Raw genomic sequence first — 14,965 nt, 5'->3', positions numbered from 1 at the left:
ATTGGGATGTGATAGTAAATTGTTATACTGAGACAAATGTACTGATGTTACACACACTGGCCTGAGTGATCCACTTTACGAGGCATCAAAAGCAGCTTGCAAAATGTTGATTGAAAGCACTGGTATCTATACAGAGGGACAACACTGATGAGTAATTATAATGAATAAAATAAAATTCACTCAAATAGCTTTACATACACCCTGATCTCATTTCTGATTGAAAAGCAGGTGAAAGTATGAGTTGTAGCAAAATACAGTCGTCACTCTTTAAATACTGACGCACTTTACTAAAGACTTTGATCTATGTGGTGATATCACGAGGGGATAAAGAATGGAGTGTATTGTGAGCAAGAAATGTGTCATTTTCTGAAAAACCTTTCATCTTATGAGATTTATTGTGAAGTAATGTGTGGATTTTTTTTGCCTGTTGCACAACAGACATACAGTAAACTGTGAGCTACTTTGCAGAATATTTTACTGGGGAATCTTTATAGTTCAGATTTGGCTTTATAGGTCTTTGCTGTATGGAAAATACACAACATATGCTGACATTACCTACAAGAAAAATCTTATAACTAGTGGAAAACATGAAAAAGTTATTTATGAGGTATATGAGAGCCCTGTGGACTCAGTTTATTTGACTAATTCATTTTATTTTTTATTTATTTTGAAGATTTGTTCCTCCTTTTCCCTTGCACTACATCAAGCTTTATAATATATAGCACAGACAGTAAAGCACATTGACAAATTCTTTGTTGTTTTGTGTTCCAGCAGATTGCATTGGAAATAAAACTATGATGATTGTGATGAAGTGCTGACTTTAAGCTTTAATTTGAGTGTTTACATTCACATTACCAATTTTAATTCACACAGTTGTCAGGGACAGAACGTAATCGGACAAGTTTATAAGTTTACTATCATAGAAAACTAAGAAAACCATAAAATATTCACATTTGAGAAGTTGGAACCACCATATTAGATTTCACAATATGATTTAAACGATTAAAATATTCTCAAAGATGTTGCTGATTTTTTTTTTACTTTAATCAACTAATGGAATAAATGTTTCAGCTCTAGACAGAAGCATAAAATGGAATATTGAATTCAGCTCAAACTGTGAAGAATCTGTCTCACGCCTGCATCTGAAATGACAAGACCTCATTTCACTCACCAAGCAGAATTCCCTTTTTTTCTGAGTCCTTGGGTGGTCAATGCAGGGCTGTGTCCCAGTTCAGTTGCTGGATCTTCTCATGTCCGAATTTCTAGACTGCATATGTCATAATGGGCCAGTACAGTCAAATGCAGTCAAAAATGCTGCTTTCTTTTACCTTAATTTGGAGGACACAACTGGTACATCCCTCTCTCATAACCGATTGTGTGCCATTGTTTAATGGGGCATTCAGGTGATCCTTGTCAACTTGAAAAACTTAAAATAACATATGACCACATTGTCTTTACCAGTTATTTGTGTTTTTGGTTGTATTAAAAAAATACTGTGTACTGTTGGTATGTAATTTGGCATTACATACCAACAGTACACAGTATTTTTTTAGTCAGTATTCAAAAAATCTATGTACTTTTGTACTAACGGGAAAGGATGTAATCCATGCAACTTTATTTTCTTTTTGCATTGCATTGTGGGACAATAGTGTCCATCAACAGCACACTCAAACATTTTTAACATGCACACTGACTTTTTTGAGTGTACATACTTAGTTTTCCAATGTGAGCAACTACATGCTAAGCACAGAATTTACTGTTTGTTATTGTTAGCGGCCTCGATATATTGTTTATAACAGGAAGTTATGGATGTATCTATGTACTACCATTAACCTGGTACACTTTTTGGTTGGTGTGTTGGCAGGCCTTCAGAATGTTTAACTGTCTGATTCATAATCACTTTCGGTTGCTGCTCATCCCTAAACTTGCCCGAGAGTGTTGAGTTTTTCAGTTTCTTTGATGATATCAGCTGGCAGAGGACTTGTGAAAGGTTTGCTGAATGAAACAAAAGGAGAGCTAAGAAGAACAGGAAGGGAGTCAGATAAGAGAAAGAGAGAGGACGGAGGTGATTTGAGGCAGAAAGTGAGAAATCTATCCATATTGAATCACTTGAGGTTCATGTGACAGAAGAGAGGATGGTGTGGGCAGCCCATTTAAAAAAAAAAAAAACAAAACTCACCCACAATGAATGCAGAATACATTACCAGCTAAACTAAACCCTCTCTCAACTGATTAGTGACATAACAGATTCTGTTGGCATAAGAACAGCTGATCTTACACATCACTGATTTTCAAACAGCCTAATATTGTTTCTTTGATAGTACCTCGATAACTGTAGTTGTTATCAACCTTTGAAAAGTCACAAGATCAGTAATATCTCTTTGAGTGGTATAGATAGCCTGCTTGGCGTGGGAAAAGCACTAAGTAACATGTATGTGAAGGTCGTGATCAGAAAGGACACTTTTCCTCTGTTTAAAGCGCAAAACACAGCTGTGAGAGTGACTAGAAAACAGTTAACCTTCCTCTCAGCCCTCATAGAGAATATAACTGTGTATGTAGGGTGGGAGGTTGTGTTTGAGCGCCAGCTGGAGGTGGAGAATGGAGGTGGTTCCCTCCTGTTGTGCCAGCTGGCGCACCTCCTTCCGATAGTGTTAACTGACTGAGAGAGAGAAAGAGCAGTGTTGTTATATGCACACAAGGCCGCTCTTTCTCACTTTCTTTTTTCCAGTGCAGGATGATGTGCAGAGTTTATATGTGTGTTTTGATACTGAGTGAGTTGTGTATGATTTAAATGTCATCTGTTCTATAACATCTGTTATGTGTGGGAATAAATGGACGGTCTGCGTGTGTCATCAGTGTCAGAGAGCTCTGTGAAAGTCAGCCTCTCCGTTGCACTGTCGGCCATGAAGGATAAGAATGGAAAACAATTAAAGGAATGCTGTGACGTTTTGGGAAACAGGCGTATTCATTGTTATGCCGAGAGTTAGATGAGAAGATCGATACCACTCTTATTTTTTTCTGTTAAATATAAGGCTACAGCTAGCAGCTGGTTAGCTTAGCTTAGCATAAAAACTGGAAACAGGGGGAAACAGCTAGCTTGTCCAAAGGTAATAAAATCCACTTAAAGCTCTCTAATTAACATGAAACATCTTGTTTGTTCAATTTGTATAAAAACCAGAGACTAAAAATGTCAAGTTGTGGTTTTAGAGGAGGTTATGTGCTGGACTATTTCGTGGCTGGGCTCTGTCACTTTAAAGTATTGCTTTAAGGATTGTCTAGAAAAAATGTTCTCCACAATGAAGACCCCTGTACATTGTAGTGCTAATATGCACCAAGCTAAATGGATTAACACTGTCTCCGTACCTTATGCCCTAAACACAAGTGTATAGAAAACTTCTGAAAACAGCCAAAATTGCTTGGAATCTGCCTTCTCAGTAGTGTTGCAGATGCTGAACATTGTAGAGTGGTTGGGTGAAAGACAGTATAGGACCTTGGACTGTTGCTCTGTGCAGAGGCATTGATGATGTCTTACTAAAACCCGCCCCCTGAATGATAGCTGTGTTTTTTCTTTAAGAGTATGCTGAGGGAGTGTTGAGATCTGTGGCTAGAGGCTCAAAAGAAGACAGACAATGCAGAGAGAGTGAGGGGGAGAAAAACAGAGAGAGAAGAGAGAGAACGACAGAGTAACATAAGAGGGAAGATGTGGGAGATGTGGAAAGCCACATCAGGCACATCGCAGTATGTTGACAGACAACTGAGTGCAGTGGAGAAAGCACCGGACAAAGTGTTTATGACTCGAAAAATGGTATGTACATTTTGGGTTTTGTGGAGGGAAGTAGTAGAGGTGTTTGTATGGTGTCATGCACAGTATAGATATTATAGAAGCTGGTGAGACTGTCAGTGGTGCTGCAGGAGCTCCTGCACCATAGTAATATTCCACAGCTAGAACTGTAATCAAAATGAATCATGGGCAATATTACTCAAGCACCCTGCACTGTGTTAAAGGTGGCAGCAATATCTTTGAGATACTTCAGGATCTGATTAAATTGAATTATGAATCATTACATAATGATCATAATCATAATATTACGAAAACTCCTGTGTCAGGACAGTGAAAAGTTCCTGATCTGTGTCTGTGAAGAACTATTTTAGTGTCATTTGGGCTTTTTGCTCTTTTTTTTTTTTTCTCTTTTCATTTCTTTTAATTTGGACAGTTTTTAGGTACAAACACTAAAACTAAAACATTTAGTTGATCATTTTTGCCAATCCTAATTTATTCCTATTTAGTCTAAAGAGCATAGGGAACTATTCCCTCAGTTCAAACTGAAAGATGTGCCATGAATGACAAAGCAACAAGTTGTGCTGTGCAAAAGTTCTATTAACTAGGGTATTCGGAAAAGCACAAGTAGTGGGTTTTTACAAATATTTATTTCATACAAATATTTTAAAAATTATTTGTTTTCATAAAGAAAAAAAAACATGTCAAAAAACAGCGCGCAGGTTGGGACTCATAGCATAGCTGTCTCCATCTCTCTCCTCTGCTTCGCTCTGTCTGTCTCTGTGTCATGGATGTATAAATAGCTGCAGGTCTGTGTGTCTGGTGGAGCTGAGCTTTGGCTGAGTGGTCAGCGCCTGTCTGTGTCTGTGGTCTGAAAGATCGAGGTTTGAGATGCAGTGTGGGAAACCAACTTTGCAAAACAGTTTATTGAAGAACACTTATTTTTACACTTTAATATCCTAAAATTGGAAGTGTAATAAAAACAAAAACAGGATTTTTAAGCCTATTTCCACTTTTATTTGATACAAATAGAAATAATTTTGCTGCCTCAACAAATACAGATACAAATACAAATACTGTCTTCTCTGCACATCCCTACTATAAACCCCAACATTCTGAAAGAAATTCTCACAGAGCAGCTTATATCTTGTGCAATTACTTGTTTTCATTGGAACATGTATGTCAGTCACTGGAAATTGTTATGTATATGTTGTATTATTTTGTGTAATCCCTTGTGGGATAGACTATTTTTAAGGGTATGCCATGAAAATAAAATTAATTCATTAATCATTCATTTTAGTCAAGCCAATGTGCCTCTGGCCTGTATAATGTAATGGAAATCACTCTAGCTTTAAATAGCTGTAGTCCAAGATGCAGTCACTTACTATGTTGTAAACCATTAAAAAGCACTTTCAAATAAAAGCACTGTAAAAGAGAGCTGAAATTATTAGTTGATTAATTGATTTGTCAGAAAATTCATCAGCAACTATTTTGGTAATCGATTAATAGTAATAAATCATTTATCATTTTTAAGCAAAAATGACATTCCCTTGTTCCAGCTTTTCAGTCGTGAGGATTTGCTGCTTGTCTTCACTCATAAGTTTACCTCATACTGTAACATCAAGGGTTACAATCTGACCAAAGACATTTGGTTCATGTCATATTTTAGGTTTCAATAGAAATCTTTCCTCTCCTCTTGTCTCTTAACTGTGTGTATGTGTGTTTGTGTCTTTATCCGTCCCCAGGTCAACCAAATGGGAACATTCATCGGGGTGTACCTGCCCTGCATGCAGAACATTCTGGGAGTGATCCTCTTCCTGCGTCTCACCTGGATCGTTGGTACGGCGGGAATCCTGGGCTCTTTTGCCATCGTCTCCATGTGCTGCATTTGTGTGAGTAACTGACAACCTCAACAAGTAAACATGGCATGTCCAAAGAGGAAAGAAAGAAATGAGATGCCTCATGACATTAATTTTTGTCAAAAATGAAACTTGTGGCATCCAAAATACTGTAAATGATGAATAGACAAACAAGTGTCCCTCTTGGCCATTCTGTATCATTCTATAAATGCCTGAATGGAACAATGACATTTCTGACATTGTCTCTTAGATTTACAGCATGGCAGACAAACTGGGGGCCAATTGATACACCCTCCTCTAAATTTATGGTGCTGATTAACGACAGCAATAATATCCACGCCTGAGCTCAGAGTACGGTCTTCAAAACAAGCAGAACATTAGATTCTTATTTACAACCCAGATTAATACGTCAGTAGCTCCAGATGGCCAGACAGAGAACTGACTGTTTGAAAAGTTTGAACTTAAATGCTCAACGGTCATGTGATGTGATGGGAACAATCTGCACACAAAACCCTCCTACAATATATACCCACCCTGGCTGGCGGGCTGACGCTTTATATCAGAGATAAGACAGGCTATGGATCAAATGCCTCTTATGTTTGGATTTGACAATGTGTTCATAGTACTGAGTATTGACAAGTGTCAAGTAACTGTAATCTTCTTCCTTGATACCTTGACATCCAGGATGTGGATTTGGGTATGGACAGTAGGGACGTGTCCCTATCAATATCAAGGTGTTGCTGAATTGTCCCTTCCTATATTTTTACCAATAGCATTTCTATTTGAAATGTTTCGGATGTCACAGAATTGAAAACATCTTCACTGGACAAAACTAACATCATATTATATGTAATTTCAGGCATGAGGTGAGGTTAGCTAATCTGTGATCATTGGTCAGACATGTCATTTAATTAAAGAACTTTATTACTGTGATAATTCCTCCCAATAGTCAGTTACGACATCAGATCCTGTCAATAACAGTTGAGCTTAGTTAACAAGAATGTTATATAATAAATCCAAACTTTTATCTTTGAAATAAGAGGGAGAAATGCTTACTATTACATGCAATTTCTCCCCTTATCCATGAGTACATCAGGAGCAGAGTTATTATTGCATATGTGTCATTAAGACATGAAAATGATTTATAAGGTAAATTTGCCGTCCAACAAAAAATGTTCCTAAAACCAAACCTACGCCCTGCTTGACATCACTTTATTCTCAAAGGCATTTTATCGATGCTTTCTTGCCCCAGTTTGTTTGAAATGAGTATAAAATGTTTGCTTGTCTTTGATTTAGATATTTATTAAAATACTTTTTGTTGCCTTTTTTATACCTGTAAAGCAAAAATGCTGTAAGTGCTATATAAATAAAGTTGTATTTACTTACTTTGGTCAGATAGGTTCCAGATCTAAACTGAAATTTTGCCAATTTTAGATAATTTTATGTGAACAAAGCTCTTACTGTCTCTCCTCTATCCCTTGGTCATCTCTTATACAGATAACCAAGGGATAGAGCATTTGTAATATGATTTGTAATAAGGTCAGACAGGGTATCTGCAGGTCTTGTAAAATATTTAAAAACGTTGCATTCAGATCCCTCAAGAAAAAAAGCCCTCGGAAGGTATTAGAAAGTCTTAAATATAATTTACAAAAGGTCTCTAATATTTTCTCTTGCCTGCCGTACATAACAACATCATTATTACTTTTATTTTGCATGTGTTTGCGGGCTGAAGGAGACTTCCTACATCCTTAAACTACAAGTGAGACTGGTGTGACAGTGATTGTGTTGCAGGAAGCTATTTAATCCTTTTTTGTTTCATTCAGCACCATCAGACCTGTAGCAAACACTGTCATTACTGCTAGCTACAGTAGCTGGGAAGTTCATTCACCCATAATGGGCAAGTTAATCAATTATTTTGTAATTGATAATCTTATCTTAGCCCAGGTCATGTTAATCGCTTAAATATATTACTAGGGAATATTGATAAACATTCAGCAGAAACGTACTGACAAAGACTGTGATTTAACAGTCTTGAATTTCATTTGGTGAGCAGTACAAAAAGCCTGGTCAGAGCCCTTCCAAAGGTAATTTTTTCTTGAAAAATACTATACTTGTAAGGACAGATTAACAAGGAAGTTTGAGCACTACTGTGGAAAGGTCTCTCCTCTCCCACCATTGTTCCTGAGTCCTGATTTCCTAGCTGGCATTGAAATCCCTTTCTTTATGGGCCGATAGAGGGATTAATGTAGGTCAGTATGTACTAAAGAATAACACTCTGATGACCTTTGATGATCTTGATGATAAGATTTTTTCCTGGCTTCTTATTTTATTGATGTCTCCAGGCAAAAAGCTTTGTATGAACAACGAAATTCCTCCAAACTAACAAGCAGATTCTACAGAGCACTATCAGTGGAAACGTTCAAAGGAACTGTGGGAAGAGGATCTGGACTCTTTTACAGATGACTAGATATAGATATTATCTTGTCACAGTTAGCTGCTGTGTTACAATAAAGTGCTAATAAAGCTACTGAAATACAATGTAAAATAATAAACCATTTAAAATATTAATACATAGAACTACCTCATGGACACGTAGCCCCTGGAGGCCTTGAGCTTTATCTTCAATGACAAGCCGATTTTAGTTCTGCAAAATATGAGACCCTTTTCTTTCCCATTTTTAGAAAATAATTTAAAAAATAGTAGAGTAAGAAAGATTTTAAAAAATGGTATCAGTCCCAAAATTGAGGCATCCGCACACAAATAATTTTAACCAAAAGCAGCGTGTGACTTTGAGCAAGCCAGAATACTGTGTAACACTGGCAATATGAAATTACGACATTGTCTTTTTTTAATGGTCTTCTTGTAATCTGCCCAAATAATACAATGCTGCCTGCACACTTTATTTCCATCTTTAACTTACTGTAACACCTGCCCTCTTTCTCTCCTTGTAGACGTTGCTCACAGCTATATCAATGAGTGCCATAGCAACAAACGGAGTTGTCCCAGGTACATTGTTTGTTTGTATTTTCCTGTAGTAATATGTAATATGCAGCTGCAGCTGCAGTTTTGAGGGAGATACAATGCAGTGTTTTTTCATTCACCACAGACCTGGATTTAATATAAAAAGCCAGAATTTGAAAGACCAGGCAAAGTCATTCATATTTGATCAACAACCTTATGAAACTTAGGCTTAATGCCTAGAAAAATAGACAGAGATCCATTTAAACCAAAGTTAATATTCATTTACTTTCAGAAACTTTATTTTCCATACTTGTGGAAGTATGTGCATGCCTGTAATTTACTGTAGAACCACAAAGATAGACAAATTTTACATTGATGTCCTGTACGCTGACTGAAAGACGCTCTAGGTTACACAAGCAATTATTTGCAATTATTTATTCATTATCAGTTGTTTTTAGGGATGTTTTTCAGAAACTATGAAAAATGCCAAATAAAGTCTAATCTGGGTAAAATTTCTTCAAAGCGGGCGGCTCCTACTACATGATCTCCAGATCTTTGGGTCCAGAGTTTGGAGGAGCAGTGGGTCTCTGTTTCTACCTGGGAACCACCTTCGCTGGATCCATGTACATACTTGGCACCATAGAGATTCTGCTGGTACGTTACCACTCTAGCAGACAAGAAACCAGCCTTTCATACCTTTATTTATGACACCTGCACTGTCTCTCTGATGTCTCTCCACTGCCAGACGTACATCATTCCAACAGCAACATTGTTTGAAGCCCAAAATAAAGAAAGTGAAGACACAGCAATGCTCAATAATATGCGTGTCTACGGAACATGCTGCCTGGTCCTGATGGCTCTGGTAGTGTTTGTCGGGGTGAAGTAAGTATCTACGCACACACAGACACACACACACAAACAACAACAACACATTAGACTCACATTTGTTCCCCTCTCTATCTGCAGGTATGTGAACAAGTTGGCCCTGGTTTTTCTGGCCTGTGTGATGCTCTCCATCATGGCCACTTATGCAGGAGTCATCAAGACGGTCATTGAACCACCAGAAGTTAAGTGAGTTACAGCCAAATAAACATCTTGCATTAAACATTGACATGTTTTCTCAAAAAAACACTTAGACTAAAGACTGAAGTATTCTTATCAACAATATACAAAATATAATTACTCCAGACCCGTAACTTCAAAAACACTTAGTTATTTAAACACTTCATCTTTAGTGAATCACCACCATATTGATTCAGAAGCATTAAGATACACTGTATATTTACACATTATATCTTCACTCTCATATTCACTGCTTTTCACATTTGGGGTGTTATATTTATTTGATACTTCAGCAAAGTGATTTTGTCCATACTAGCCACCTGTCCACTTTTCCATTTTATTAAGATAAATAATTCACTTCTAAGATATCCATGAGCTATCCTCCAAGCTCCTCACCAGTCTCAAAATGAACAGTGAAAGGCTGGATATTTGCTCTCTGTGTGTTGCTTGCAAACCACATTTTGCAAAAAAGAATATTACAAAAATCAATATCAACACATTTGGTGGAAATACAGGCTTTTGTGGTACATAGCAATGAAGTACAAGCTATAACTGCCACTGTTACAAAAGGTATATTAAAAAGTCCAACATTAATCAGTATTTGTCAGTCCCTTTATGTAGTAAAAAATAATGTCAAAGTGATTTTTAGACATTAAAAAATGAATAAATATCTTTATTGTTATGAGGAAGGGAAAAAAGTTTGGCCATACATCAGAAAAGCTCCATTAGCCGTCAAGCCTCTAAGTGGGCAAATGGTGAACATTTTTGATTGACAGCTGAGGCAACAGGGTCACAAAGATATGATGTAAACAAACATGAAACTGTAGCTTACAAGCCTAGGGCACAGTGTTTTTTAGCAGTAGTATGAAGAATAAGAGCACTGTGTAGCTCTTAAACTGTTCGCTACAACTAACTAGCTTATTAGGTATCTAGCCTGCAAACTGATGTTTGCAATGTTTCCTCAGCGGATGTTTGATAGGTAGCTCATTCAGCAAACTAGGGTGTAAGGTCAAAGGTCTTTATATGTACATAAGAAGAAATTAGCTTGGAAGCTAATGTGGTTGTTCAAAATCCAAGACCCTTCTCTTGTCATGTAGCAGGCTGTTGTCTGGTTTTTACTCAGTGAGGCTATCTTCCTATGCTAACATTATTGATTAATCTGCTGATAATTTTCTAGATTAAGTGAATAATTGTTTAGCCTGTAAAATGTCAAATATAGTTGTTTTTGTTCGAACCAACAAACCTAAACCTTCAGTTTTGTCAATATGTCAAGAAAAAGCAGCAAATTTTCACAACTGACTTGCTTTAGCTAGTGCATGTTTGGCTCTTTTGCTTGAAAAATTACTTTCATCCAAACTATTAATTGCTATAAGTCATTTATTTCTCAGGGAAGCAGAGCTCCATCTACCATAAGCTTCAATCTTATTATACTACACTTTTCTCTCTCCTCTACAGTGTTTGTCTTTTGGGGAACCGTTCCCTGAAGAATGAAAAGTTTGAAACATGTGCAAAGACAGAAATTGTGAAAAACAACACTGTGACCACCGAGCTCTGGACCCTTTTCTGTGACAGTGAATATCTCAACGCCACCTGTGATGAATACTTCACCTTAAACAACCTGACAGAGATACGGGCCATACCTGGGCTCCTGAGCGGAGTTATCAAAGGTGAGAAGGATGAGAGGAACAATTCTTACCTTTCAGCTCCTCCATCAACCCAAAATCCAGTGGAGTTTCCTCTTAAGCCACTTTCAGGCCAATGTATCATGATTTTCCACAAGGAACTGAAAACTGTATGTCCAGATTTCCATGTAGTTTCATGAGAAATGTAACACCCCAGGGGATGAATCCTGATGTTCATGATTTTGTCTGTCTTTCTTTCAATTAGACAACCTGTGGGGTGACTATGGTCCAGCTGATATGTTGATAGAGAAGAAAAAACAGTTTTCAGTACCAGCCCAAGACATGTCCGATGATATCAATAAGCCCTATGTCTTCAATGACATTGCCACCTACTTCACTCTGCTGGTGGGAATATACTTCCCCTCTGTCACAGGTAAATGATGCCAAAGATCGGAAAGATACTGAAATATCAAAGGAGTTTAAAGTTAGAATTCCAAATTGCACCTATAAAGTCATCAAACTTATTCGAATAAGTTTAATGACTTTATGGGTGCAATTTGGAATTACCTTTTGAAGGACTAACTTTTAGTTTTATGTGTGTTTATTTCAGGTATAATGGCAGGCTCTAATAGGTCTGGTGATCTGAGAGACGCCCAGAGGTCGATACCAATAGGAACTATAATGGCTATCCTCACCACCTCTTTCATCTGTATCCTCTAGACACTCTCTATATTTTGATTTATTTGTGTTATAATGTCAAGGATCTCTGTTACTAAGACATATATATATATATATTGTGTACAAGTATTTCCATCTTAACTACGTGGTCAGACATTTCCTGTGTGGTCATGTTTGGAGCCTGTATTGAAGGAGTGGTGCTGAGAGACAAGTATGTAAATGATTAATTGACTTCCTACTCATTGTAACTCTGGCATACTGTCTTACTAGTATTTTACGGCTTATAACGGGTGATCAGAAGTTTAAAAAAATTAAAATATATCACTTCAGGTAACATATTAAGATAATAGTGAAATGTGCGTTGTATAGTTCAGTTTTTCAGTTTTCTTTGTAAAAAAATGCTTTATAGACACAGAATGTACAAACTGTTTCAGGTTTGGGGAGTCAGTAAAGAAGATCCCAGTAATTGGTATCCTGGCCTGGCCGTCACCCTGGGTGATTGTGATTGGCTCGTTTTTCTCCTGCTGTGGGGCGGGGCTTCAGAGCCTCACTGGCGCCCCCCGGCTGCTGCAGGCCATTGCTCGTGATGGCATTATCCCATTCTTACAGGTAAATGTTGCAAATATGTGTGTTTTTTTAATATCTCACAGTCCTGTGTGTGCTTTTACAATCATACATCACCCTAATATGAAATGACTGTTGTTTTTTTGACTTTTTCATTTTCCTTGTCTCAAATGAGTCTTTGCAGCTTCTTCACATGCATCCTGGCAATGTTTTATGTATTGTGGGTTTAAATGAGGACAGGACAATATTTGGTCAGTTTCAGTTATCGTCACTGGAATGCTTTTACTGTTACGCCTGATTTAACAGCCTAGTAATGGTAAACTACGCTTGGTTGTTTACTGTAAAAACATTACTGAAATGATTTGTCAGTTATCAAAACAGTTGAATAATTTTCTGTGTGTCATCTGATAAATTGACCAGTTGTTTCAGCTTTATATGATTATCTGTGTATCATAAGTGTATGACAGCTATTTTCTATATAAAGTATGTTTAATCAACATGTGCTACATTAATATTCAAACCAAAAAGTCATCAATCAGTGCCAAAGCAATTACACATATTTTTTAATGCTTAACTTGCCAGCAACTAGGTAACAAGACAGGTAAAAAGAAAATACAGAGCAGTATCTAGCAGCTACTGTTTGGTCCTTGATGACCTTGTTTGTGTTTGTGGTTTTACATTTATGCCAGTTGACTGAGTACTGTATCAGACCTTCTCTCTCTATCTCTTGTCTTTGTCAGGTCTTCGGTCATGGCAAGGCTAATGGGGAGCCCACCTGGGCTCTTCTGCTGACAGTTGGGATCTGTGAGATAGGAATCCTCATCGCGTCTCTGGATGATGTGGCCCCCATCCTCTCCATGTATGTTGTTAACAGTAGAAATTACCAAAAAAAACCCCAAAACTTTCTATCCCTTTCAGTCTGTGTGACTTTTCTTGCTAATTTTTGCATTAGTGTTGTGCATTTAATCACGTTTCTTCCTCTCTTTCGCTCAGATTTTTCCTCATGTGCTATCTGTTTGTCAACCTGGCCTGTGCTGTTCAGACTCTGCTCCGAACCCCCAACTGGAGACCTCGCTTCAAGTTCTATCACTGGTAAGAACAGCTTCCAACTAAACTCTGCAACAAAATAAATCCTGTTGATGTTAGTCTTTATTTCTCTAATTATGGCAGTAAAGCTTTAGGTTGGCATGTATGTGTGTGTGTGTGTGTGTGTGTGTCCCCTACAGGACTCTGTCTTTCTTAGGGATGAGTCTATGTCTCTCGCTCATGTTTATCTCCTCTTGGTACTACGCCCTGGTTGCCATGGTGATAGCTGGCTGTATCTACAAGTACATTGAGTACAGAGGGTGAGTCTAAGGCCTTTAGGTCAAGGGATCAATTTAACTGTTTAAACTTGCAATTTGTGCTATTATCCTAGAAAAAATAGCCACACTCTGTTTGTGGTGTGAAAAGACAGTAAAATTTTGTTTGTGAAGTTAAATGAAGCATCAGTTCTCTGACATTTGTATAATTCAAGTGACAAACCTCTTAAGAGTAAGAACTGATCTTTTGGCTGCAGGGCAGTGAAGGAGTGGGGAGATGGTATTCGAGGTCTGTCCTTAAATGCAGCACGGTACGCTCTCATCCGCCTGGAGGAAGCACCGCCACACACCAAAAACTGGAGGTGAGTGTGTATGAGTGTTGTGTTCCCCTTCAGCCATAAGTCCTCCTGAAATTTTTTTTTTATCAATCAATAGCTGTAATATTTTTGTCTAAAAAATGTCAGAAAATAGTGTGAAATAGTCAATGCATGAGCTTGTTTTGTTCAACCAAAACAGTATATATCTGAAGAATCCATACAAAACTATTGATTTGAATATTTTTCTCTGTCAATTGTTAATCTGTTGTTTGTAGTCCACTGTTTCATATTGTATGTATTTTATATTTCCATAATACTAAATACTTTTAAAATATGTAACAGAGCCTTGCCTTTTATGATTTCCACTTGCTTTATATGTAGGTGGTTTGTATTTATATTATCAATATTTTATTATTGATGCTTATTCTGCATGTTGTATATCACTACTTTGTGTCTCCCCTCAGACCTCAGCTGCTGGTGATGTGTAAGCTGGACTCAGACCTGGCGGTGAAACATCCTCGTCTCCTGTCCTTCACTTCGCAACTCAAAGCAGGGAAGGGACTGACCATCGTCTGCTCAGTCCTGGAAGGAACCTACATGACCCGGGGGAATGATGCCAAGACTGGAGAGCAGGTTTGTGCATTGGCACTTGTGAATCATTTTACTTGCTAGTTGCTAATTTTGTCTGTCTGCTATTAGGTGCTGGGCAGGTTGCAAAAAGTGTGTTAACCAGAACTTTTTCGCTGAATATAGCTGCCTGCTGCAGCTGGATACAAAGCTTGATGAGAGTGAAGTTGTGGCCTGAGAAACCAAGACAATGATC

The 14,965-nt window shown here is 37.6% G+C and overlaps 1 protein-coding gene across 6 annotated transcripts in view; it reads left to right on the top strand.

Moving 5' to 3' along the window:
- LOC121908398 (solute carrier family 12 member 7-like) overlaps positions 1–14,965 on the top strand; it is a 41,099-nt gene that overhangs the window by 17,962 nt on the left and 8,172 nt on the right. For all 6 annotated transcript variants that reach the window (XM_042428365.1, XM_042428366.1, XM_042428368.1 and 3 more), the window contains 15 exons: positions 5,524–5,670; positions 8,589–8,643; positions 9,122–9,252; positions 9,344–9,480; positions 9,565–9,669; positions 11,116–11,327; positions 11,548–11,715; positions 11,893–11,991; positions 12,114–12,171; positions 12,395–12,569; positions 13,265–13,383; positions 13,518–13,616; positions 13,751–13,870; positions 14,083–14,187; positions 14,607–14,775. In XM_042428365.1, coding sequence (XP_042284299.1) covers positions 5,524–5,670; positions 8,589–8,643; positions 9,122–9,252; positions 9,344–9,480; positions 9,565–9,669; positions 11,116–11,327; positions 11,548–11,715; positions 11,893–11,991; positions 12,114–12,171; positions 12,395–12,569; positions 13,265–13,383; positions 13,518–13,616; positions 13,751–13,870; positions 14,083–14,187; positions 14,607–14,775 — 1,899 coding nt within the window. The remainder of the gene's footprint in view (positions 1–5,523; positions 5,671–8,588; positions 8,644–9,121; positions 9,253–9,343; positions 9,481–9,564; positions 9,670–11,115; positions 11,328–11,547; positions 11,716–11,892; positions 11,992–12,113; positions 12,172–12,394; positions 12,570–13,264; positions 13,384–13,517; positions 13,617–13,750; positions 13,871–14,082; positions 14,188–14,606; positions 14,776–14,965) is intronic.

The sequence above is a fragment of the Thunnus maccoyii genome, chromosome 12 (assembly GCF_910596095.1).
Source record: "Thunnus maccoyii chromosome 12, fThuMac1.1, whole genome shotgun sequence".
NCBI lineage: Eukaryota > Metazoa > Chordata > Actinopteri > Scombriformes > Scombridae > Thunnus > Thunnus maccoyii.
Note: the sequence above shows the minus strand (reverse complement) of the source record. Positions and strands in the feature narration are given on the sequence as shown.